Source organism: Dendrobates tinctorius, unplaced genomic scaffold, assembly GCF_039654945.1.
Source record: "Dendrobates tinctorius isolate UK_male_01 unplaced genomic scaffold, ASM3965494v1 ptg000037l, whole genome shotgun sequence".
NCBI lineage: Eukaryota > Metazoa > Chordata > Amphibia > Anura > Dendrobatidae > Dendrobates > Dendrobates tinctorius.
In genome coordinates, this window is record NW_027361705.1 from 9,261,950 (window position 1) to 9,286,579 (window position 24,630).

The following is a 24,630-nucleotide window of genomic DNA, read 5'->3' on the forward strand; positions in this document are numbered from 1 at the left end:
CTCTAGTTATCCAAAATTCTAAAATAGCATGGTCGCTACCTCCTAGGGTTCCAGCCACTTTTACCTCCTCAACCATTTCCTCCCTGTTTATAAGGATTAGATCCAAGGTAGCAGTTCCCCTTGTTTTCTCCCCTACCTTTTGGAAGATAAAGTCAGCAAGAGAGGATAAGAATTTCCTTGACCTGTTAGTTTTGCCTGAGAGAGATTCCCAACAAATGTCTGGATAGTTGAAATCTCCCATGACAACTATGTCATATTTTTTGGAGAACTTGGCCATTTGATGCATAAAGAGTTCATCCATGTCTTCAGCTTGCACAGGCGGCCTGTAGTAAATGCCTACAATGGTGTCCTTTCCATTGTTCTGTCCTTGTATTCTTACCCAAACAGTTTCCACAGAACTCCCAGTCTCTGAAGCTTTAATCTCTGTGCAGATATACGCGTTTCTAACATACAATGCAACACCCCCTCCTCGTTTATCAAGTCTGTTTCATGCAAATAAGTTGTATCCTTCTAGTCTTGTATTCCAATCATGTGTATTGTCCCACCAAGTTTCAGTGATTCCAATGACATCATATTTCTTTTCCTGCGTTAGTAGTTCCAATTCTCCTTGTTTGTTGCCCATGCTTTGTGCATTAGTATAGAAACATTTTAGTTTGTGATTGGTTTCTCTTTCTCCAATATTTTTATTAATTAGATCCTTTGGTCTTTGTTCTTCCTTTCCACTTCTAATAGCAGAGTTCTCAATAGCATTTGTCAGGTGTATGGCTTTTTCTGGTCTTTTGCTTCCCTTCCCATGTTGTTCTAGTTTAAAGCTCTCCTTACAAGTGTAGCAAGGCGACTTCCAAATACATGCTTTCCAGTCTTCGTAAGGTGCACCCCATCTCTAGCAAGTAGTCCATCGTATAAGTAGTTCACTCCGTGATCCAGAAATCCAAATCGTTGCTGACGGCACCATCGACGTAGCCAGTTGTTCACCTGCAGAATCTTATTCCACCTCCTTGTTCCATGGCCATCCACTGGGAGGATGGAAGAGAAGACCACCTGTGCTCCCAGTTCTTTCACTTTCTTGCCTAAGTCTTCAAAGTCTCTGCAGATGGTTTCCAGGTCGTTTCTTGCGGTGTCATTTGTCCCCACATGTAGTAGCAGGAATGGGTAGTCATCTGTAGGTCTGAAGAGTCCTGATATCCTGTCAGACACATCTTTAATTTTTGCACCTGGAAGACAGCACATTTCTCTTGAAGTTATATCCGGTCTGCAGATAGCGGCCTCTGTTCCTCTCAACAGGGAATCCACCATGACCACCACTCTCCGTTTCTTCTTCACAACATTTTTCTTTCTCCATCCAGGAGGACTCTGAAGGCGTACAAGGTTGCTGTTTGTTGGCAAAGTCTTATCCTGATGTATTTCTTCATCGTTTTCCTGCGTGAGAGCCTGGTACTGGTTTCTGAGCAGTATGGGTGCTGACTGCCTCCTGATCCTCCTGCTTCTCTGGGTCACATGTCTCCATTCCTCTGTTTCTTCAGGTGCACTTCGAATTTCTTCTCTTTCTGTAACATGAAGAGATAATTCTGCTCTGTCCAAGAACTCTTCACCTTCAACTTCCTTAATGATCTTCAACGTAGCTAACCTCTCTTCGAGATTTTGCAACTTTTCCTCCAACAGGGACACAAGCTTTATCCGGTGTCCCCCCCGGAACCTCCATCTTCCATTCTTCAGCCTGGGGTGGTGGTGGCAGAGGTTTCTAATGTGTTGGAACGGGAGATTCGAGAAGCCCAGGCTCTTGCACCTCCAGCTAAGCCGGTGGATAAACTTTTTGTGCCAGCTCAGTTTCGTCTCACGGTCCTCCAGGAGTTCCATGACTCAGTTCTGGGTGGACATCCAGGGATCTCAGCGACCCGGAAGGCCATTGCTAGAATATTCTGGTGGTCTTCTTTAGCCTCTGATGTTGGGGAGTATGTGTCTGCATGTGAGGTTTGTGCCCGTGCGAAAACTCCCCATAACCGGCCGGCCGGGGAATTGGTACCACTCCCAATTCCTGAGAGACCATGGACTCATCTGTCCATGGATTTCATCACCAACCTTCCCCCTTCCAAGGGTAATACCGTGGTCTGGGTCGTAGTGGACAGGTTTAGTAAGCAGGCACATTTTGTACCTTTGGCAGCTCTACCTAATGCGGAAACATTGTCCAGATTGTTTGTGGAGCATGTGGTGCAGTTGCATGGGGTACCCCTGAATGTGGTGTCTGATAGGGGAGTGCAATTTGTGTCCAGATTTTGGAGAGCCTTTTGTAGGAGGTTGGGTATTGGTCTGTCCTTTTCATCTGCCTACCATCCAGAGACTAATGGGCAGACTGAGCGGACCAATCAGTCTCTGGAGCAAATTCTGCGTTGTTTGACCTCAACCCGACAGGATGATTGGTGTTCTGTGTTACCATTGGCTGAGTTTGCATTTAACAACCGCACTAACCAGTCTACGGGTACATCTCCTTTTTTTTGCAATTATGGGTTTCATCTTCATTTTGGAGAATTTTCCCGCTTGAATTCTGGGTGTCCTGGGGCGGACGAGACGATCCAGCAGTTGGGGAAAGTATGGCGGGAAGTCCAGAATAACATTACGAAGGCCCAAGACAAATTTAAATTTTTTGCGGACAAAAAACGATCCGTGGGTCCAGTGTTTCAGGTCGGAGATAAGGTATGGTTATCCACCAAAAATATAAGGCTCAAGGTCCCCTCTGCGAAGCTTGGACCCAAGTTTATAGGTCCCTATGTAATTACCGAAGCAGTTAACCCGGTGGCTTTTCGGTTGAGTCTGGAAGACAGCACATTTCTCTTGAAGTTATATCCGGTCTGCAGATAGCGGCCTCTGTTCTAAGACTAGAAGCAATGGGATGAAACTGAATGGGAGGAGACACAGATTAGATATTAGAAAAAACTTTTTGACAGTTAGAGTGATCAATGAGTGGAACAGGCTGCCACGAGAAGTGGTGAGTTCTCCTTCAATGGAAGTCTTCAAACAGAGGCTGGACAGACATCTGACTGGGATGATTTAGCGAATCCTGCTTTGAGCAGGGGGTTGGACCAGATGGCCCAGGAGGTCCCTTCCAACTCTACGATTCTATGATTCTATGATTCTATGATTCCGCCATCTCTAAGGATCCCTAATGTTTTCCATAAGGCCCTTTTGAAACCTGTGAGGTCCGGTGGGGAGGGATCATCATCTTCCCCGACACCGGTTCTGGTAGATGGGCAGGCTGAGTATGAGGTGGAACGAATTGTCAACTCCAGGTTGGTCCGTCGCGCCCTTCAATATCTGATACATTGGAAGGGCTACGGTCCTGAGGAACGCTCGTGGGTTCCTGCTCGATCAGTTCATGCGGATCGGTTTCACGCCAAGTACCCTGAGAGACCTGGGGGTCCGGTGGCCCCCCATTGAGAGGAGGGTATTGTCATGATCCAGGACGGGATTTCCCTTTGACCCGTCCTGGTTATACTATGGGTTAATTGTGCTGCCTCTCTCTGGCAGCAGGAGGCTATTTAGTGCTCGCTGGACCTGGGTCCGGTGTCAGTTATACTCCTGCCTTGTGCCTGATATCTTGCTTGCTTGTGTGGTTTTGATTTGGTTCTGTCCCTGTTACGAGTTCTGCCTGACCCTGTTGTACTACGCTACCTCTCGTGTATGACTCTCTGCTTGTGACCCGACTCTTCTCTGCTCGTCCACTTGGTACCACGTCGCCCTCTTGTGTATGACCTTTGGCTCTGTCTGACTACCCGTCTGTTTGTCCCTCCTGTACCTCGTTTGCCCGTACTGCTGTGACCTCTGTTTTGCCTGACTCTGAGTTGTTGTATGGTGTCCTGTCCTACCTGAATACAGGACGCTAAGCCCCGCCCCCTTGCAGTCACATGACCATAGGTCCCGTGCAAGCTTACTCATTTTCAGTGTCGCAGGTCCTATGCCTCTTTACTTTCCAGCGCTGACTGGACCCTGACACTATTAGCCTGAAGCACGCATGGTCACCTCTGCTGCCCTGCTCCCCAGGTAACTTTCAGCACTGCTTCTGTACTCAGGACACGCGCACTGGCTCTATGAGCAAGTGCAGTGCAGTGTCTATGACATGTGGTCTGGATATGGTGTTGCGGTATTTGTCCCTTGTATGTGCTAGTATTTGGTCACTTTGTGGTGGTAATATGTGGTCTGGTCATGGTGCGGTGGTATTTGTTCCTTGTATGTGATATTATGCGGTCACTGTGATAGTAATATATAGTTTGGTCCTGGTGTGGCGGTATTTGTTCCTTGTATGTAGTATTAATTATAGGTCACTATGTGGTGGTAATATTGTGACTGGTCATGGTGCGGTGGTATTTGTCCATTGTATGTGATATTAATGGTCATTTTAAAAATTGAAAAATAAATACAAATGTACCTAAATTGTATTGCATATTTTAACAAATATTTAATAAGTTACAGTAGATTAGGGCATGGCCAAAAGTGTCTACAGTGTTGTAATGGCGGCTTAAAAAATATTTTGGCGAAGATAAAAACCTGCTGGCTATATGTGTGATCTGGTGACGGGAATTGTTAATGTGTGATTGGTGAGAAGTGGAGTTTTCCAAGAGAGGGCGGTGGGACTGTGGACAGTTTGAAGGGTGGAGGTGGGGCTGGAGAGGACCCTGGGCGGAATCGTATGGGGGCCACGAAAATTTTCCCAGTATGGGGCCCCGAAATTTCTAGTGGCAGCCCTGCCCATATGCTGTAGCATTTCAGGAATGTGCGGAGTGGATGGATCCTCTTGGTCTGGCCTGCCCTGCCTGCTCCAGGTAAGAGTACTACCAGAGCTGAGCAGGACTGAGGGACTGCGACCGAGGCGCAGGCATGATTTTGGGGGGCTCCTGGGGTGGGGAGAACTGAACATGGCAGGCATGATTTTGGGGGGCTCTGTTGTGGGGGGGAAACTGAAGCATGATGGCCTGGCTGCTCATGAATGGGGGGCCCCTGGCCTGGGGAGAAGGAAAGCATGGCCTTGGCTGCTCATGAATGGGGGGGCCCCTGGGGAAAAGCATGGCTGCTCATGAATGGGGGGGCCCTGGGGAGAAGCATGACTGCTCATGAATGGGGGGCCCCTGGGGGAGATGCTTGGCTGCTCATGAATGGGACGGCTCATGGGGGGTGAGAAGAAACATGAATCGGGCGGCCCACATAGGGGGAGAAGCAGCATAAACTGGGGGGGGGCCACATGGGGAGAAGCAGCATAAACTGGGGGGCCACATAGGGCGAGAAGCACTATTCCAAAAGTAGACAGCATATGGGGGAGAGCATTATGAAACAAAGGGAAACGGGGGTGCCTATATATATTACCTATCTATATGTTTACATAACTTTGTTGCCCTATGAAGGACGGGGGGGACAAAAAATTTCTTGCACAGGGGCCCACTACAGTCTGTGTCTGCCCCTGAGTCCTCCAGGTACAAAGTGGCTAATTTAAAAATCTGAAAAGATTCCATATTATAATTGTTAGGAAAGCTGCAGTTTTATTTGTGTGTGCTTCCCTGCCTGGGTGGCCAACTTGACTTTATATTTTTTTCTGGACAGCTTAGCAAAATATCAAGACAAACAATTTTCTTTCCAAACACATGGCAAAATCATAATAAATCACTATGATTATAATAATATAATATATATAATTATATAATATAATAATAATGTTCCTAATAATTATATATATATATATTAATTATTAATATAATATATAATATAATATAATATATAATATATATTAATAATTATATATATATAATATATTATATATTCCTAATAATTATATAATTATAATTGTCATCACTTTACAGTTTACAGTGATTGCAGCTGAATTCTGGACTGTAGAGATATATCACAATATATCTCTACAGTCCAGAATTCAGCTGCAATCACTGTAAACTGTAAAGTGATGACAATTACAGTGAAGAAGAATCTGGAGGAGTCACTTCAGCTTCAAGAAAATCATGGATGCCTTAATTTTTTTATGGATAAGTCAAATAGTGCCCTATGTTTATGGACTGTCCTGGAATTTCTGGACGATTTTCAACCCTGATCACTGCCTACTTATTACTCTTCTTCCAACTCTTCCTCCCCTTGTCACAGAGTATAATAGGAGATGTAACCTCACACCTCACTGCCCTGATAGCCCATCTTTGGCTAAGTTCACACTAGGCGTTTTTGCTGCATTTTTTAATGCATTTTTAGGCTAATTTTCAGCTGCGTTTTAAGGCACCAGCAAAATCTATGAGATTTCAGAAATCTCATGCACGCACAGTGTTTTTTTTGTCATCAGTATTTTGTGCTTTGCATGTTTTTTTTGGGCAATGGAGCACGTCACTTCTTTAAGCGTTTTTTTTTTCAGCGTCTTTCAATCAATGACTAGAATGAATGGGGAAAAAACTGAAAAAAATGCACCAAAAATGCAGGTATCATGTGTTGCTGTGTTTTTTGTGCTGATTCTATGGAATATGACTATTTTTTCCAAAACAAAACTATCAGCATGCACAAGAGTCAAATCTAGCATGCTAAAACTACCACAAACACAAAAAAAGCCCACGCAAAACGCAAGAAAAAACACCGAAAACATGTTTTTTTTATCTCTGCAGCTTCTTACCTGCCAAGAGATCTGGTTTTGCTGCAGAACATTGTGGCTTTAAGTCTCCTCACCTCGACATGCTTAGCATGTCATTCTCCGCAAGGAGAAATGATACTTCTTGGATATCGGTCAGACGCTTCTCTCACAGCCAAGCCAGATCTCCCACTTTGCACTGACGAGGGGCAGTACCCGGAAACACAGTGTCTGCAAATGGAGATTCTGGCTTGGCTTTTATCCTAAGTCATGTAAGAAGGCTCGTTAAAGGGTCAACATTGACTTTTAGGATTGCTACCTCCAATAGGTGGCACTAGAGTTCTAGTCCTCTTCCTCTCTGAAGAGACAATTTGCATAATATGCTGCAGAACAAAAATGCTGAAAAAACGACTAGTGTGAACTTACCCTTACTTTGACCAAGACGAATTTGAACTGTTTTTTTTTCCCCAGATTTGGATGACGAGGTAAAAGGCAGCGGACGGGGCAGAAATACTGTAGCTTGTGTAGAAGGAAGTGAATTTTTCTCATTAGATATACAGTATTATAAAGGTTATTACCGTATATTTGTTTGTACTATAAATTTAAACAAAATTTGTAGAAATGACAGTTTCTATTTAAAGAGATCTTCCACCTCTAAATCTAAATGTGATTATAGATTTCTCATGAATAGTAACAATACCAGGTGCCCACCTTCTGCAGACAATCCTTCCCTCGGTTAGATCAGCAGCCCATCCTCATCTTCTCCAAAATGGCCAATGAAGAGGCTGTAGGAAAGATATTGAATGCCTCATCCACACCTTTCCTTTGCTTAGGAATTGATCAACTCTGATGACAATACTACTGTGTCCATCCTTTGGAGGAAAGAGGTTGGGGAGATGATGATCTACTGTATTTTTCACAGTGCTCCCCATGACTCTCCATTAGAAATTTGGGAAAATAGGAGAATGGACTATCAAATTGATAAATATAGGCAGAATTAGGTTCACCATGGATAGTGTTCATACATAGAAAATGTATAGTAACTGTTAGATACAGGGGTGGAGTGTTGATTTCATAAGGAAGATGCTAGAAAAGTGGTGCAATGTTCCAGTGGAGCAGTTTTTCAGGGTGCGGTGTTCATTTTCCAAAGGTTTTGGAAAAATGAGAGGTGAAATCTGATCGCTTGCCGCAAGCAAATATTCCAGTTTTCCTTTTCACCAGTTTTGACTGAAAGCCATTAGGTAGATGTATATCCGAAAACAGAACCAATATATGACATTATCTTACCAATCCTTTAACATAATTATTTTGCTTTTTTAAATTGCAAATGGATCCCTTGTCTTACGGTAGGGTCCAAAGAGCTGATATAATGGCAGCATGTGGTGACCAAGCTATATCATGTCAATCGTTCACTTCCTCTACATGCAATCCTATAATGGGCGAATTACAGCAGTTTGGGTTAATTATGTAAATTGGCAGATGGACAATTAGAGAATGAAAATACAACTTCCATTATTTGTCAAAGCTACTGAAGACATTTACTAACCAGAAAAACTACTCGGAGCAGAACATTTCATTGTTTCATTATATGGCATAGATTTTATGCAAATAATAATTTATATTGAAAGCCACACACAACTGAAAATAACATAGACAGAGCAATGATTTCTTTCTTACATGTTAAAGAAGGGTACACAAAGGTGGTATAAAACAATGCTGCTTGGGGAAGACATTTGTACCACACTTGTCTGTTATGAATGGATCACCGAGGAGAAAAAAGCAAAACAAGCTAAGTCACAGAAAACCAGAGAGGTTGGTAACTATGCAGATTGCAGATCCCTGATCCTACCACAACAACTAGCAGTAGCCGTGGAGCTATGATGATCCTAGATGCCTCGTCACGGCCGGAGGACTAAATAAGCCTAAAGCAAGAAAAGGGGAAAACTAACTGCCCCAGAGCAGACCCCAAAGGAAAGACAGCCCCCACACAAGTATTGATGGTGAAACAAGATGAAAGCACAAACACAGGCAGGAAAATAGGCTGAGCAAACGATGGGGCCCAAACTAACTAGAAAGGAAAGGAAAGACACTGTCTGCAACCTGCAAAAAACCCTACAAAAATAATGTCCAACACTTCTGATAGCAAAATTAACCCTGAAGTCACTAGACTTCTCCCACTATATCAGCACTCTGGAATATTCTGAGACAGAGCAAAAAGAGGCCAAACTAGTAAGGGACAAAAAGCAAATTGGCAAATACAGATAAATAAGAGTGGAAATTCAGCACGGCCCCCAGCCAGGGCTGGCTGACCACACAAAAAACTGAATAGACCAACAAAATCAAGTGTGAACATTAGCAGAAAAAACTTAGCTTTAGATGACTGGAACAGAGCTGAAAACCAAGAGCTGACAAGCCAGAAGGAATCACCAGCAAAAGAATAGGGCGCCGGCTGTCTTAAATCCAATCTGAGACTCCTGAGGTCCAATCGTCATCCCCATTCTCAGGTGGCAGATCTCCACCGATCAAATCAGCCTCACTACCTCCTGTCACCACCAGAGGGAGTCTGGAAGGAGAACTTACAACTGGTGAACCAGAGAATGAACTCACAACACTTGTCCCCAAAGGTAGAGAAGATAATTTTATGTTCAATTTTTTTATATTTACCAGCAATAATAAAAAACTATATATTTAAAGTTTATTATTTGCCTAGTATAGGGAGTATATTTTTTGTGTATCAACATGTTTGTCCTTATTTATATTGAGCATTAGTAATGTCTGGGAAAAACAGTTTGCAAGAATCACGCAGTTTTGGTGCGAATGTCTTCAACGGGTTGTCTCACCAAATGACTGTCATGGCTCTGGACGGATTTCCTTTCACCATACTGGGCTGTACAGAGTTAACTTTGCTGGCCTCCTTTTGGTTTGGGGAGGGCTATATTAACTCGCTCTCCTGTGGGGGGGGGGTTGTCAGTGATAGTTCTGTCCTGTATACCGTTTGTTCCCATGTGTTTGTCTAGTGTATGATCCGGTTTGTCCCTTGTTTTGTGTCTGCGCTCTGATTCTGTACCTCTGCTATTTCTCTGGTTCTGATCTGTGACTTGCCCTCTAACTGCCCTCCTGTCTGTGCCCTTGGTTACTGCATTCCTGTCTGGCTTTTCTGACTTTGGCTTGTATTTGACCATTCTTTAGTCTGTGCCCTTGGATACTGTGCTGCCCTCTGGCCATTGAACCCGGCTTGTCTGACCACACTCTTTCTCCCTTGCATGGACCTTAGCTCCTTCTCCAGCCACTCCTCCTGTGATCACATGTCTTAGGTCCTGTTTAGTGCAGCTTGCTCTCAGCAGCAGCCATACACTTCTGATAGTTACTGCTGTCTCCCCCATTCACTCCCCCTTGCGTTCATTTCCTTGACTGTCTCCCCCATTCACTCCCCCTTGCGTTCATTTCCTTGACACAATCTGTGTGTCCATCACAATAACTCAAAGATTACTGTACAACTCTCTGTTCAGGATCACAAAGAGGAACCCAAGAAAGGGCTTGTCTCTATGATATCCATATGTCCTAATAAGACAAGTAGACATGAAGGACTTAATTGTCTATATAGATATAATATGTGAATTTTATTGTCCAATAAATTTGAAAAAAAATTGTATGTAATGCGATAGTGTCTGAAACTTCCCCACAACTGGAAGACATATTCCCAATATTTGCCCATTTCCCATAGTTCTTTACACATTAGGACATGCAAGTGGAAAACAATCCTTGTTATATGCCAAAGTTTCTAAAGCTTTTTTATGGGTCCTTCTTTGGCACCAGGATATAATTTAGTAAACTGTTAAACCCTGGATGGGTCCTCTACCTGACTTATAGGATCTTGGTTCTCCTATTCGATAGTTCTATTTTCACACATTTTAAGTCATGTAAATACTTTTATGCCCAAGAAAATTAAAATGAATGACACCTTTACTTTAGTCTTTTGTGGGCATAAAATTATTTACATGAAATTTTCTGGCTAACATGGTACCACAAATATTTTTGATTGTACAAGCCAGATGGATGTGATGTGAATCCAATAGGAAGCCAACTACCATTAATGCCAGTCAGCTGAAAAACGCTCTATATTATAGATGGACTTTAGGGAAGTCACTAGCAATCAGATCATAAAAATACAAGGGCTTACTTCAATAGCGCTAAGCCAGTCACCTTCTCTGTCTAGACATCAGTCATGATAGAGAAAAGGGGATGACTTATGTTATAAGTGAGTAATCCCCTTCACACTCAGCTATGATCATTTACCAGCCTGCAAATATTCTCCTTTGTCAGAGAAAACATAAAATTGAACCTACAAGGACCTGGTACCAGAGCTTGTAGTTCATGATAAGGACACCTTTCATGTTTGATGTACATTAAGTTTTTAGCCATGCTCTGGTCCTCTTCTGTGGTTCATGACTTCCATCCAACTTGCCCAGTGACACCCTGCTGGTGTAGGCCCACTGTTTTTATCAAGACCAAAGTCAGCACAGCCATCTACCAGGAAATTTTAGAGCACATCATGCTTCCCTCTTCCGACATGCTTTTTTGGAGATGGAAATGTAATTCTCCTGCCAGACTTGGCACCTGTTAACAATCCAAAAGTAACAATACCTGGTTTAAAAACAACAATATCACTGTGCTTGATTGGCCAGCAAACTCGTCTGACCTTATCCCCCATAGGGGTATTGTCAAGAGGAAGATGAGAGACACCAGACCCAACAATGCAGATGAGCTGCTATCGAAGCAACCTGGGCTTCCATAACACCTCAGCAGTGCCACAGGCTAATTGTCTCCATGGCACGCTGCATTGATGCCGTAATTGGTGCAAAAAAGAGCCCGACCAAGTATTGAGTGCATTTACTGAACATACATTTCAATAGGCCAACATTTCGGATTTTTACAATGTAATCCTATGGGGTGTGAGAGCAAGGCTTCACAGGCTTAGATGATAAAATCGACTTCTAGCTCACACATGAATCAAAGTATGATCTAGCAAGTGGGAATAGCAGTCACGTGACTCAGAAGAGGACAGTACTGGTGTTGGAAAGCGGGGAAGATGACTGCTAATAAGTGTGCTCAGTGCATCGTCGTTGGCATGGGTGAACAGCTCAGCACACTGTTTTGCCCATTAGTTTTACCCTTCCTAAATAGCGATTGACAGTTCTGGTTTGCCTGGAGGGAGCACTGTCTGCAGAGGTAGCTCAATACAGAGAATGCTAGATTAGAACAAGGCATGCAGTATTATTTTGTAGTGCTAGTATATAGGAACTACATTTCATTTATATAAACTCAAAAAATCATAAAAATTACCTTGTTTGTGTCAGTTAAATTAGCCTTTCTTAGACCAATGTTCACATCCAAATTCTCAATGGGGAGTTTTCTTGCTTTTGCAGAATGAAGGAAACACTCTGGACATTGGCAGTTATCTCTCAGCCATACATATGGGTACAGACTTTGTCCTCCATCCTCCCAGTTCACACAGACAAAGCGCTGAGTATCTAAAATCTCCACATTCTGAATCATGGCTTCAATGGGGAACGTCTGCTCCTCTACAGGAGCACTGTGCTGCCAGCAGGAGAAATATGGCAGAGATCTACAAGGAAAACGTTTGTTCCTTTGAACTTTTACTGATGTGTGTGCCACAGGGAATTGGACTTTGCTCCGTAATAAATGTTTAGCTACAGTAGCCCACATTGTGCTCCGACCTTCACAATTCTTATCCCGCTTCTAAGAAGTCTGAAAAAGAAACAAATGTTTGTGTTACTTCAAGGCCGCAGAAGCATAAATGTCAAATTATACATCAGAAGCTTTTCAACATCGGCAACAAGATGCTATCAGGGCGATGAAGACAAAATAATTGTTTGCCCCAAAGAACATTGTACACTCAGGGGTTTTACTATAAATTCCATTAAAATCCTCCCAACTACTTGTATCTTTGATCAGCTCATATAAGTTCTTTAGCCTATTCTGAGAGTCTTTCCATTGAACTTACACATCTGTTGGTCCTCTACATATTTCAGTTGACAATTTGGAAAATACTTCCTTTCTGTTCACTGGGATTGTTTTGGTTATAAGTCTAAGAAGAAGAAGGACATTGTTTCTGGAGACATGGTCAAGATGTAACCAAATTCTTTCCTGTTAGACTGGACCAGAGTTCAAGAATTTTTAATTATTGATAATAATATGGAAAAAAAAAACATAAAAACTCTTAAACAAATATGTTTAACTAGTTCATGACAAGTAGTGATGAGTGAACCCGTGGAATTTCGGATTTGGCTGAACGTGAGTTAAATCTTCGGTTTAGGTCCAAACTTGGCCCCGAACCCAATAGAAGTCAAAAGGGACCCAAACTTTGGGCTCTAAAATGGCTGTAAAATGGTTGTAAGGGCTAGGGGGGCTGCAGAAGAAAGCAAAATGGAGGCTAGAGCAGGACAATTGCCCTGAACGCAAATGCCCTTCTATGTGTAGCACAAGTGATCACAAGATTGCAGATTCAAGCCTCCTATGGAGACTATTGAAGGCAGTGAAAAAAGTGTTAAAATGTTTTTTAAAAATATGAAAAAAATAAAAAATATAAAAGTTTAAATCGCCCCCTTTTGCCCCATTTAAAATAAAACAATAAAAATGATCAAAAATGAACATATTTGGTATCTCTGTGTTCAGAAACGCCTGATCTATCAAAATATAAGGAGAATTAATCCGATCTGTAAATGGCGTAATGAGAAAACATTAAAACACCAAAATTTAGTTTTTTTTGTTCGCCGTAATAATGCAATAAAATCGAATAAAAAGCTATCACAACTTCTTATCTACTCCAAAATGGTATCAATAAAAATGTCAGGTCGGCGCGCAAATATTAAGCCCTTACCCAATAGCAGATTCAGGGATCTTTGTGGGACCTCATTCTGATGGATTAATAGCGGACAGGTGAGGAAATTTGAATTTTTGTATTTTTTGTTAAATGCGTTAAAGAAGATAATTGACAGGGAGTGTTTTGTTTCATTAAAGCACTTTTCTCTTGGGGTGTCTTTATTGCTTTTGACTGTGGGGTTAGTAATGGGGGTGTTTGATAGACACTTCTCCATTACTAACCTCTGTGCTTGATGTCACTGGACATTACACAGCTGACATCAACTCCATAAACTTTTACCCCACTTGCCATTTCACCAGGGCAAGCGGGAAGAGCCAAAACTAAGCTCTGGAATTGGAACGTCTAATGGATGTGCCATTTCTGCAGCGGCTGAGCACTGGTGTTATTAGGCTGGGAGGAAGCCAATATACATCTCCACTAACCAGCCTATTAATAAGAGCCTGTACACTGCGTGCCGAATTATTAGGCAAGTTGTATTTGAGCGGCTTCTTTTTATTATTGAACAACAACTATATTCTCAATCAACCCAAAAGACTCATAGATATCAAAGCTTAATATTTTTGGAAGTTGGAGTGGGTTTTTTTTAGATTTGGCTATCTTAGGAGGATATCTGTTTGTGCAGGTAACTATTACTGTGCATAATTATTAGGCAACTTAATAAAAATCAAATATATACCCATCTCACTTGTTTATTTTCACCAGGTAAACCAATATAACAACACAAAATGTAGAAATAAACATTTCTGACATTCAAAACCAAAAAAAAAAAAATCAGTGACCAACATAGCCACCTTTCTTTACGATGACATTCGCCTTCCTTCTATCCATAGATTTTGTCAGTTGCTTGATCTGTTTACGATCAACATTGCAATGTGCCGCAGCCTCCACAGCCTCCCTGACACTGTTCCGAGAGGTGTACTGTTTTCCCTCCCTGAAGATCTCACATTTTATGAGGGACCACAGGTTCTCTATGGGGTTCAGATCAGGTGAACAAGGGGGCCATGTCATTATTTTTTCTTCTTTTAGACCTTTACTGGCCAGCCACACTGTGGAGTATTTGGATGCATGTGATGGCGCATTCTCACACAAAAACCGTTTAGCACAGCTTAAAGTGGTGGTGCAGCAAGTAGGATCCTAGTCCGTGATACTATGGCTATATAGAAACTTGTCACACACTATATATGATGATTTCCAATGCAAAAAGTGCTTTTATTTTTACAGTACATACAGTGTAGACGTTTCGGTCACATTGACCTTCATCACAGTACTATTAGTTGTACTGCTGTCAAAAAATGCAAAAAGCTCAAAAGTGAGTGATCCACTCCGGGTGCAGGGACATAAGTACAGATTTATGCAAAATCGGTCTGGTTAGAAAGCAGCAGGACAGGCAATGACACGGCTTCCAACGCGGGTCAGAGGTGACCTCACCTCACTTTTGAGCTTTTTGCATTTTTGACAGCAGTACAACTAATAGTACTGTGATGAAGGTCAATGTGACCGAAACGTCTACACTGTAAGTACTGTAAAAATAAAAGCACTTTTTGCATTGGAAATCATCATATATAGTGTTTGCCAAGTTTCTATATAGCTGTGATGGAGCATTGCCCTGCATGAAAATCATGTTTTTCTTGAACGATACCGACTTCTCCCTGTACCACTGCTTGAAGAAGGTGTCTTCCAGAAACTGCCAGTAGGTCTGGGAGTTGAGCTTCACTCCATCCTCAACCCGAAAAGGTCCCACAAGTTCATCTTTGATGATACCAGCCCATACCAGTACCCCACCTCCACCTTGCTGGCGTCTGAGCCGGCGTGGAGCTCTCTGCCCTTTACTGATCCAGCCTTGGGCCCATCCATATGGCCAATCAAAAGTCGCTCTCATTTCATCAGTCCATAAAACCTTAGAAAAATCAGTCTTAAGATATTTCTTGACGTTTTACCTTATGTTTCTTGTTGAAAGGTGGTCGTTTTTCAGCCTTCCTTAGCTTTGCCATGGCCCTGAGTATGGCACACCTTGTGCTTTTTGATACTCCAGTAACGTTGCAGTACTGAAATATGGCAAAACTGGTGGCAAATGGCATCTTGGCAGCTTGACGCTTGATTTTCCTCAATTCATGGGCAGTTATTTTGCGCTTTTTTTTTATCAACACGCTTCTTGCGACACTTTTGGCTATTTGCCATGAAACGCTTCATTGTTCAGTGATCACGCTTCAAAACGTTGGCAATTTCAAGACTGCTGCATACCTCTGCCAGACATCTCACAATTTTTGACTTTTCAGAGTCCATCAAATCTTTCTCCTGACCCATTTTGCCAAAGGAAAGGAAGTTGCCTAATAATTAAGCACACTTATATAGGGTGTTGATGTCATTAGACCACACCCCTCCTCATTGCAAAGATGCAAATCACCTGATTTAGATAATTGGCAGTTGGCTTTTAAGCCTATACAGCTTGGAGTAGGACAACATGTATAAAAAGGATGATGTGATCAAAATACTCATTTGCCTAATAATTCTGCACATAGTGTAGTTGTCTGATTTGGCTTAGCTGGTTATTAAAAATAGGGGGGACCCCACATCATTTTTTTGGGTCCATCCTATTCTTAATAACCAGCTAAAGCAAATCAGACAGTTGCAAGCGGATATTAATAGGTTTGGAAGATCCATGGATATTGGCCTTTTCACAGTCTAAAAATAGCATCCCCCAGCTGTTTGTTTTTCCTTGGATAGTTTTAAAAAGGATCGGGACCGCTTTTTTTTTTATTAATATGTATTTACTTTAACTGTCCGACCAATCACAACCATGCCATTACTTGACATGCTTGTGTTGAAGCAGGAAGTGCCCGCAACCTTAAAACTTGTTGATTGGCTACACTGCAACCTTCCAACAAGCTTTATGTTACAGTTCTGCAGCACAGAACTAGGGTAGGAGGGGGAACACTGACCCTGCACTGCGGCTAGGCTGGTGCCCTACGATGGAGTGGGCGACCCATTCCTTGTGAACAGACCCACCGACGATCCTAGGCTAATCGCAAGCAAAGACGTATAGATAGAGGGAAGGGGGTCCCTGAAAGATATAAGGGCTGGGTACAAAAACGGGTCACCTCCCAACAGAAAACACAAAGAAGGCTGCAGAAGCAAACTGAAAACAGAAACTGAGGCTAGTGGAACCAGAGGTCCCAGAACTGCACTAATTAAACACACAGAGAGCAAAGCAAAGCTCCAAGCCAGACTTCAAGCTCATTAACACTGTTGTCCAGCAAGGAATGAGAGACAGGTGCAGATTAATAAAGGGTGATACAATCACCTGACCAAAAGCAAACCCAACACCAGGGGAAAATGACCAGCAGCCAAAACACTACAAGAAAATGGCGGATAGTCACAAACTGAGCAGATTCTAACACTTTATTAGACTTCCGGAAACCAAACATACAGTAAGAAGTCCGTGTTCGAGATCCAATACCGGACACCAGAAGTCGGTACGAACCCAGAACTTTCCAGTTCAGCTTTTCTCATATCTAATGATAAGGCCAATACCTCAATTCCTACCCAACCACCATTTTCAGGTTTCATCATGCTTTTAACAGTTACAAATAAGTTTCTCGTCTGGATATTAAAATAATTTTAAATTTTTTTCACTATACAAGGGGTTTCATTTTTACCTTGCTTTATATTCCATTTTTTGTTGTTGATGATATCAAAGGGGAAAAATTAACCCCTTAACCCCCAAAGGTGGTTTGCACGTTCATGACCGGGCCAATTTTTACAATTCTGACCACTGTCCCTTTATGAGGTAATAACTCTGAAACGCTTCCATGGATTCCAGTGATTCTGACAATGTTTTCTCGTGACATATTGTACTTCATGATAGTGGTAAAATTTCATTCATATAACTTGCGTTTATTTGTGAAAAAAATGGAAATTTGGCGAAAATTTTGAAAATTTCGCAATTTTCCAACTTTGAATTTTTATGCCCTTAAATCACAGAGATATGGCACACAAAAAACTTAATAAGTAACATTTCCCACATGTTTACTTTACATCAGCACAATTTTGGAACCAAAATTTTTTTTTGTTAGGAAGTTATAAGGGTTAAAAGTTGACCAGCGATTTCTCATTTTTGCAACACCATTTTATTTTTACGGACCACATCACATTTGAAGCCACTTTCAGGGGTCTATATCATAGAAAATACCTAAAAGTGACACCATTCTAAAAACTGCACCCCTTAAGGTGCTCAAAACCACATTCAAGAAGTTTATTAACCCTTCAGGTGCTTCACAGGAATTTTTTGAATATTTAAAAAAAAATGAACATTTAACTTTTTTTCACTAAAAAAATAGTTCAGGTTCAATTTTTTTATATTACCAAGGGTAACAGGAGAAATTGGACTGCAAAAGTTATTGTGCAATTTGTCCTGAGTACGCTGATACCCCATATGTGGGTGTAATCGACAATTTGGGCGCATGGCAGAGCTCAGAAGGGAAGCAGCGCCATTTGACTTTTTTGTCTGGAATTGAGATCGGACACCATGTCGCGATTGGAAAAACCCTGATGTACCAAAACAGTAGAAACCCCCCACAAATGACAACATTTTGGAAACTAGACCCCCCAAGGAACTTATTTAGATGTGTGGTGAGAACTTTGAACCCCCAATGGCTTCACAGAATTTATAACGTACAGCCGTACAATTAAAAAATTATATTTTTTCCACAAAAATGATCTTTTCACCCTCCATACTTATTTTTCCAAGGCTAACAGGACCCTTAACGTTATCGTGCAATATGTCCTGAGTACGCTGATACCCCACATGTGGGGGTAAACCACTATTTGGGCGAATGGCAGAGCTCGGAAGGGAAGCAGCGCCATTTGACATTTTTGGCTGGAATTGAGATTGGATACCATGTTGCGTTTGGAAAGCCCCTGATGTACCAAAACAGTGAAAACCCCCCACAAATGACACCATCTTGGAAACTAGACCCCCCAAGGAACTTATCTAGATGTGTGGTGAGCACTTTGAACCCCGCAGTGCTTCACAGAAGTTTATAACACCCAGGCGTGAAAATAAAAAAATCATATTTTTTCCACAAACATGATCTTTTAGTCACCAATTTTTTATTTTCCCAAAGGTACCAGGAGAAATTAGACCCCAAAAGTTGTTGTCCAATTTGTCCTGAGTATGCTCATACCCCATATGTGGGAGAAAACGACTGTATGGGCACACGTCAGGGCTCGGAAGGGAAGTAGTGACGTTTTGGAATGCAGACTTTGATGGAATGGTCTGCGGGTGTCATGTTGCTTTTGGAGAGCCCCTGATGTACCTAAACAGTGGAAACCCCCCACAAGTGACCCCATTTTGGAAACTAGACCCCCTTAGGAACTTATCTAGATGTGTGGTGAGTACTTTTAATCCTCCAGTGCTTCACAGAAGTTTATAACGCCCGGGTGTGAAAATAAAAAAAATCATTTTTTTCCACAAAAATGATATTTTTGCCCCGAATTTTTTATTTTCCTAAGGGTTATAGGAGAAATTGGACTCCAAAAGTTGTTTTGCAATTTGTCTTGAGTAGGCTGATACCCTATATGTGGGGGTAAAACACTGTTTGGGATCATGGCAGAGCTTGGAAGGGAAGGAGCAACATTTGACTTTTTCAACGCAGAATTGGCTGGAATTGAGATCAGACCCAATGTTGCGTTTTGAGACCACCTGATGTGCCTAAACAGTGGAAACCCCCCAATTCTAACTCCAACCCTAACCCCAACACACCCCTAACCATTATCTCTGCCCTAACCCTAGCCCTAACCCTAGCCCTAACCCTAAAGGGAAAATGGAAATAAATACATTTTCTTTTAATTTTATTATTTTTCCCTAACTAAGGGGGTGATAATTGGGGGTTTGATTTACTATTTATGGCGGTTTTTATGTTTGGCAGCTGTCACACGCTAAAAGACACTTTTTATTGTAAAAATAGTTTTTGCATCACCACATATTGAGAGCTATAATTTTTCCACATTTTGACGAACAGAGTCATGTGAGATCTTATTTTTTGCGGGACGCGTTGGCATTTTTATTAGTATCATTTTCGGGCACGTGACATCTTTTGATCGCTTTTTATTCCGATTTTTGGGACGCAGAATGAACAAAAACCAGCGTTTCATGAATTTCTTTTGGGGGGTGCGTTTACACAATTCCACCTGCGGTAAAATTGATAAAGCGCTTTTATTCTTCGGGTCAGTACGGTTACAGCGATACCTCATTTAGGTCGTTTTTTATGTTTTGGCGCTTTTATGCAATGAAAACAATTTTATGTAAAAAATAATTATTTTTGTATCGCTTTATTTTGCGAGCTATAACTTTTTTATTTTTTTGCTGATGATGCTGTATCGCAGCTCATTTTTTGCGGGACAAGATGATGTTTTCAGCGGTTCCATGGATATTTATATGCGTCTTTTTGATCGCGCGTTATTGCACTTTTTGTTCGGTGGTATGATAATAAGTCATTATTTTTTGCTTCGTTTTTTATTTTTATTTTTTAAGGGGTTCGATAAAGGGGTTAACTAATGGGACAGTTTTATAGGGCGGGTCATTACGGACGCGGTGATACCAAATATGTGTGCTTTTATTGTTTTTTTTTTATTTCCAAAAAATGAATTTATTAGGGAATATGCTTTTTTTTAAATTTATTTAGCGATTTTTTTAAAATTATTTTTACACTTTTTTTTTAACTTTATTACATTGTCCCAGGTGGGACATCACTGTCCTGTGACAGATCGCTAATCTGTCACATCATAGATCACTGTGACAGATCAGCGATCTGTCACAGGCACTGCACAAGGCTTCCTCCTTGCCTGCGCTTTGCAGGCATGAGGAAGCAAGCTCCCTGCAGGCCCCTGTCGCCATCTTGGATCTGGGGACCTGCAGGGATGGAGCCCCCCGCAGCAGTGCTGCACATTGCGCTGCTGTGGGGGGCCCAAGGAAGCACGGAGGGAGCCCCCTCCCTGCCGATGCTTCCCTTTAACCCCCGGTACACCGCGATCGTGTTTGATCGCGGTGTGCAAGGGGTTAACGTGTCGGGGTGGTCCGTGACCACCCCTGACACATTATGCCGGGTGTCAGCTGTGATAATCAGCTGACACCCGGCCGCGATCAGCGGCACTCACCACGTGGGCGCTGCTGATTGCTGCGACGTACTATCCCGTCCCTGGGAATTAAGTCCCAGGGCACATGGACGGGATAGTACGTCACATGACAGAAAGAGGTTAAAGAAGAAACAAAATGCACATGTGTGGGAACTTTCTTATGATAAAGTGATGAGTGAGGGACAGTGTCTTGTTTTTATTTCTTTCTGCTTATGTTATTCAAGTTTCCATTTGTGGACTACTTCGGATTTGCTGGACTACATCGGCCTGCTTGGGAACTTTTCTTTTTAAATAAAATTACAAACCAGGGAAAGTATGAGTGAGTGTTTATTCAAATAAAAAAGATTTTTTGTGTGAGTTTTTTCTTTTTACTTCTGATAGATACATCTCCATTACTAACACCAGGGATTGATGTCAGCTGTGTTTTTGGATACTTCACAGATAACAGCAACTCCAAGTCCCATTGCCCTTATAGCCAATGCACCAGGGCAATCAGAAAGAGCCAAGGCAAAGCCACAGGATTGGCGCATCTATTGTGATGATCCACTTCTGGGATAGCTGCAGTCTAGTATTTTTAGGCTAGGAAGGGATCAATTACTAAGGACCTTTCCAGACTGATAATATTAGCTCACAGCTGTCTGCCTTGCCTTTGCTGGTTACAAAAAAATGGGAGAGAGGGCGAACCCCACGTAGTCTTTTTCATTTATTTAATCATAAAAAGCTGTCCAATAAGTTCCACAGGGTGCAATTTTATTATATGTCAGAGGTTGTGCAATTAAATGGCTATTTGTCTGTCTGCATGTCTATGTTTTTATTTCTCTATCTATCTATATATATTATCTATATCGATTGTCTACGCTAGAAAAATGCAGGTGAAAAAATGGATGCAAAAATGCATAGATAACACATAAAAATTCGGCAAAATGCTGCATTTTCCTGCCAAGAGATGCAGAAATGTCTGCATGCAAATACTCAACATGTGCACACAACCTACATTGAGGCTGAGTGCAAACGTACTTTTTTGGCCCTGCGGATTTTTCCGCGCAGAATTGAAGAAATCCGCAGCTCAAATTACCTGCATTTTTCCTGTGGATTTCTTCCATTTTTAATGCGGTTTTCTTGCGGTTTTTGTGCGGTTTTCCACTGCGGTTTTCCCCCTGCGGATTTGGAGACTGGGGAGGTGGAAAACCGCACGAAAGAAGTGACATGCTGTGGATTTTGTACCGCAGGAAAACCGCGCGGAAAAAAAACGCAGCGTCTGCACAGCGTTTTTTTTTTTCATTGATTTACATGCTACTGCAAATCACACTGCGGATCCGCAGCATTTCTGCGTGGTAAAATCCGCTGCGGATCCGCAGGAATTCTGCTTCGTGTGCACACAGCCTAAACAGAAGAAAGATTCCTCTTATGCGCCAATTTAGACTGAATTTTTTTTGGGCGGCTGAAAACATAACTTGAATTGAGCAAATGCCTAATTTAGACAGTGCATCATTTTTTGGTGAAACCTTCCTTTTTGGGAGCCAGGGCTCAGCTCCTTGTCTACTACAGAATTAAAGAGATAGTAAAATCTTGAAATCTATAATATAACGGGCTAAGCGTCACTCTGTCCGAAGCCTTTATAGACTGTGCAAGCGCGACACGCCTGCGCAGTCTGACTCCAGACAGAATGAGGCATCCAATGGTGAGGAGTGTGTATGGCGCCTGGAGATGGCGGTATGCATACATACCGTGATCTCGGGCGCCATACTTACATACTTACCTGACCGGGAGGAGCATTGCAGCGACGCTTCTCTTCGGCCGGAGACCGGGGCACGATTGCGGCCTGAATCGCGCATGCACATAGCGCGATCCGGCGCCATTTTACTGAAGACACATTTGTAGTGAGTCTTCAGCAATATGGCGCCGGACAGCGCTATGGGCATGCGCGTACTCCGGCGCAAGACTCCTCCCCCGGCCTCCAGCAGAGCGTGACAGCGCTGGAGCACAGGAAAGAAGAATGAGTATAAATGTTTTTTTTTGTATGTGTGTAGTTCAATAGTGGTGAGGGGGACCATACATATCAGGAAAAGGGGGGTGAGGGGACCATGCATACCAGGAAAGGGGAGTGAGGGGACCATGCATGCCATGAAAGGGGGGTGAGGGGACCATGCATACCACGAAAGGAGGGTGAGGGGACAATGCATGCCAGTACTGGGGGGTGAGGGGACCATGCAAACCAGTATTGGGGGGTGAGGGGACCATGCATACCATGAAATGGGGGTGAAGGGACCATGCATACCACGAAAGGAGGGTGAGTGGACCATGCATACCATGAAAGGAGGATGATGGTACCATGCATACCGCGAAAGGGGGGTGAGGGGACCATGCATACCACAAAAGGAGGGTGAGAGGATCATGCATACCATGAAAGGGGAGTGAGGGGACCATGCATATCACGAAAGGGGAGTAAGGGGACCATGCATACCACGAAAGGGGGGTGAGGGGACCATGCTTACCATGAAAGGGGAGTGAGGGGACCATGCATACCATGAAAGGAGGATGATGGGACCATGCATACAACAAAAGGGGGGTGAGGGGACCATGCATACCATGAAAGGGGGTGAGGGGACCATGCATACCACAAAAGGGGGGTGAGGGGACCATGCATACCACGATAGGAGGGTGAGCGGATCATGCATACCACGAAAGGGGAGTGAGGGGACCATGCATACCACGAAAGGGGAGTGAGGGGACCATGCATACCACGAAAGGGGGTGAGGGGACCATGCATACCACGAAAGGGGGTGAGGGGACCATGCATACCACGAAAGGGGGTGAGGGGACAATGCATACCACAAAAGGAGGATGAGGGGATCATGCATACCACAAAAGGGGAGTGAGGGGATCATGCATACCACGAAAGGGGGGTGAGGGGACCATGCATACCATGAAAGGTGGCTGAGGGGACCATGCATACTACGAAAGTGGGTGAGGGGACCATGCATACCATGAAAGGGGGGTGAGGGGACCATGTATACCAGGATTGGGGGGGTGAGAGGACCATGCTTACCAGGATAGGGGGGTGAGAGTACCATGCATACCACAAAAGGGTTGTGAGGGGACCATGCATACCACGAAAGGGGGGTGAGGGGACCATGCATACCATGAAAGGAGGGTGAGGGGACCATGCATACCATGAAAGGGGAGTGAGGGGACCATGCATACCACGAAAGGGGAGTGAGGGGACCATGCATACCACGAAAGGGGAGTGAGGGGACCATGCATACCACGAAAGGGGGGTGAGGGGACCATGAATCCACGAAAGGGGGGTGAGGGGACCATGCTTACCACGAAAGGGGAGTGAGGGGACCATGCATACCACAAAAGGATTGTGAGGGGACCATGCATACCACGAAAGGAGGATGATGGGACCATGCATACCACGAAAGGGGGGTGAGGGGACCATGCATACCATGAAAGGGGGATGAAGGGACCATGCATACCACGAAAGGAGGGTGAGGGGACCATGTATACCACGAAAGGAGGGTGAGGGGACCATGCATACCACGAAAGGGGTGTGAGGGGACCATGCATGCCACGAAAGGGGGTGAGGGGACCATGCATACCACGAAAGGGGGGTGAGGGGACCATGCATACCACGAAAGGGGGGTGAGGGGACAATGCATACCAAAAAAGGAAGCTGAGGGGACCATGCATACCATGAAAGAGGGGTGAGGGGACCATGCATACCATGAAAGGGGGATGAGGGGACCATGCATACTACGAAGGGGATGAGGGGACCATGCATACCATGAAAGGGGGGTGATGGGACAATGTATACCAGGATTGGGGGGTGAGGGGACCATGCATACCAGGACTGGGGGGTGAGATGACCATGCATAGCAGGATAGGGGGGAGAGAGGACCATGCATACCACAAAAGGAGGGTGAGGGGACCCTGCATACCACAAAATGGGAGTGAGAGGACCATGCATACCACGAAAGGGGAGTGA

General features: G+C 43.3%; 1 protein-coding gene across 2 annotated transcripts in view; it reads right to left on the reverse strand.

The window, feature by feature from the left end:
- BBOX1 (gamma-butyrobetaine hydroxylase 1) overlaps window positions 1-24,630 on the reverse strand; it is a 426,402-nt gene that overhangs the window by 369,035 nt on the left and 32,737 nt on the right. For both annotated transcript variants that reach the window (XM_073573872.1, XM_073573871.1), the window contains exon 2: window positions 11,945-12,370. In XM_073573872.1, coding sequence (XP_073429973.1) covers window positions 11,945-12,328 — 384 coding nt within the window. In that variant the 5' untranslated portion in view covers window positions 12,329-12,370. The remainder of the gene's footprint in view (window positions 1-11,944; window positions 12,371-24,630) is intronic.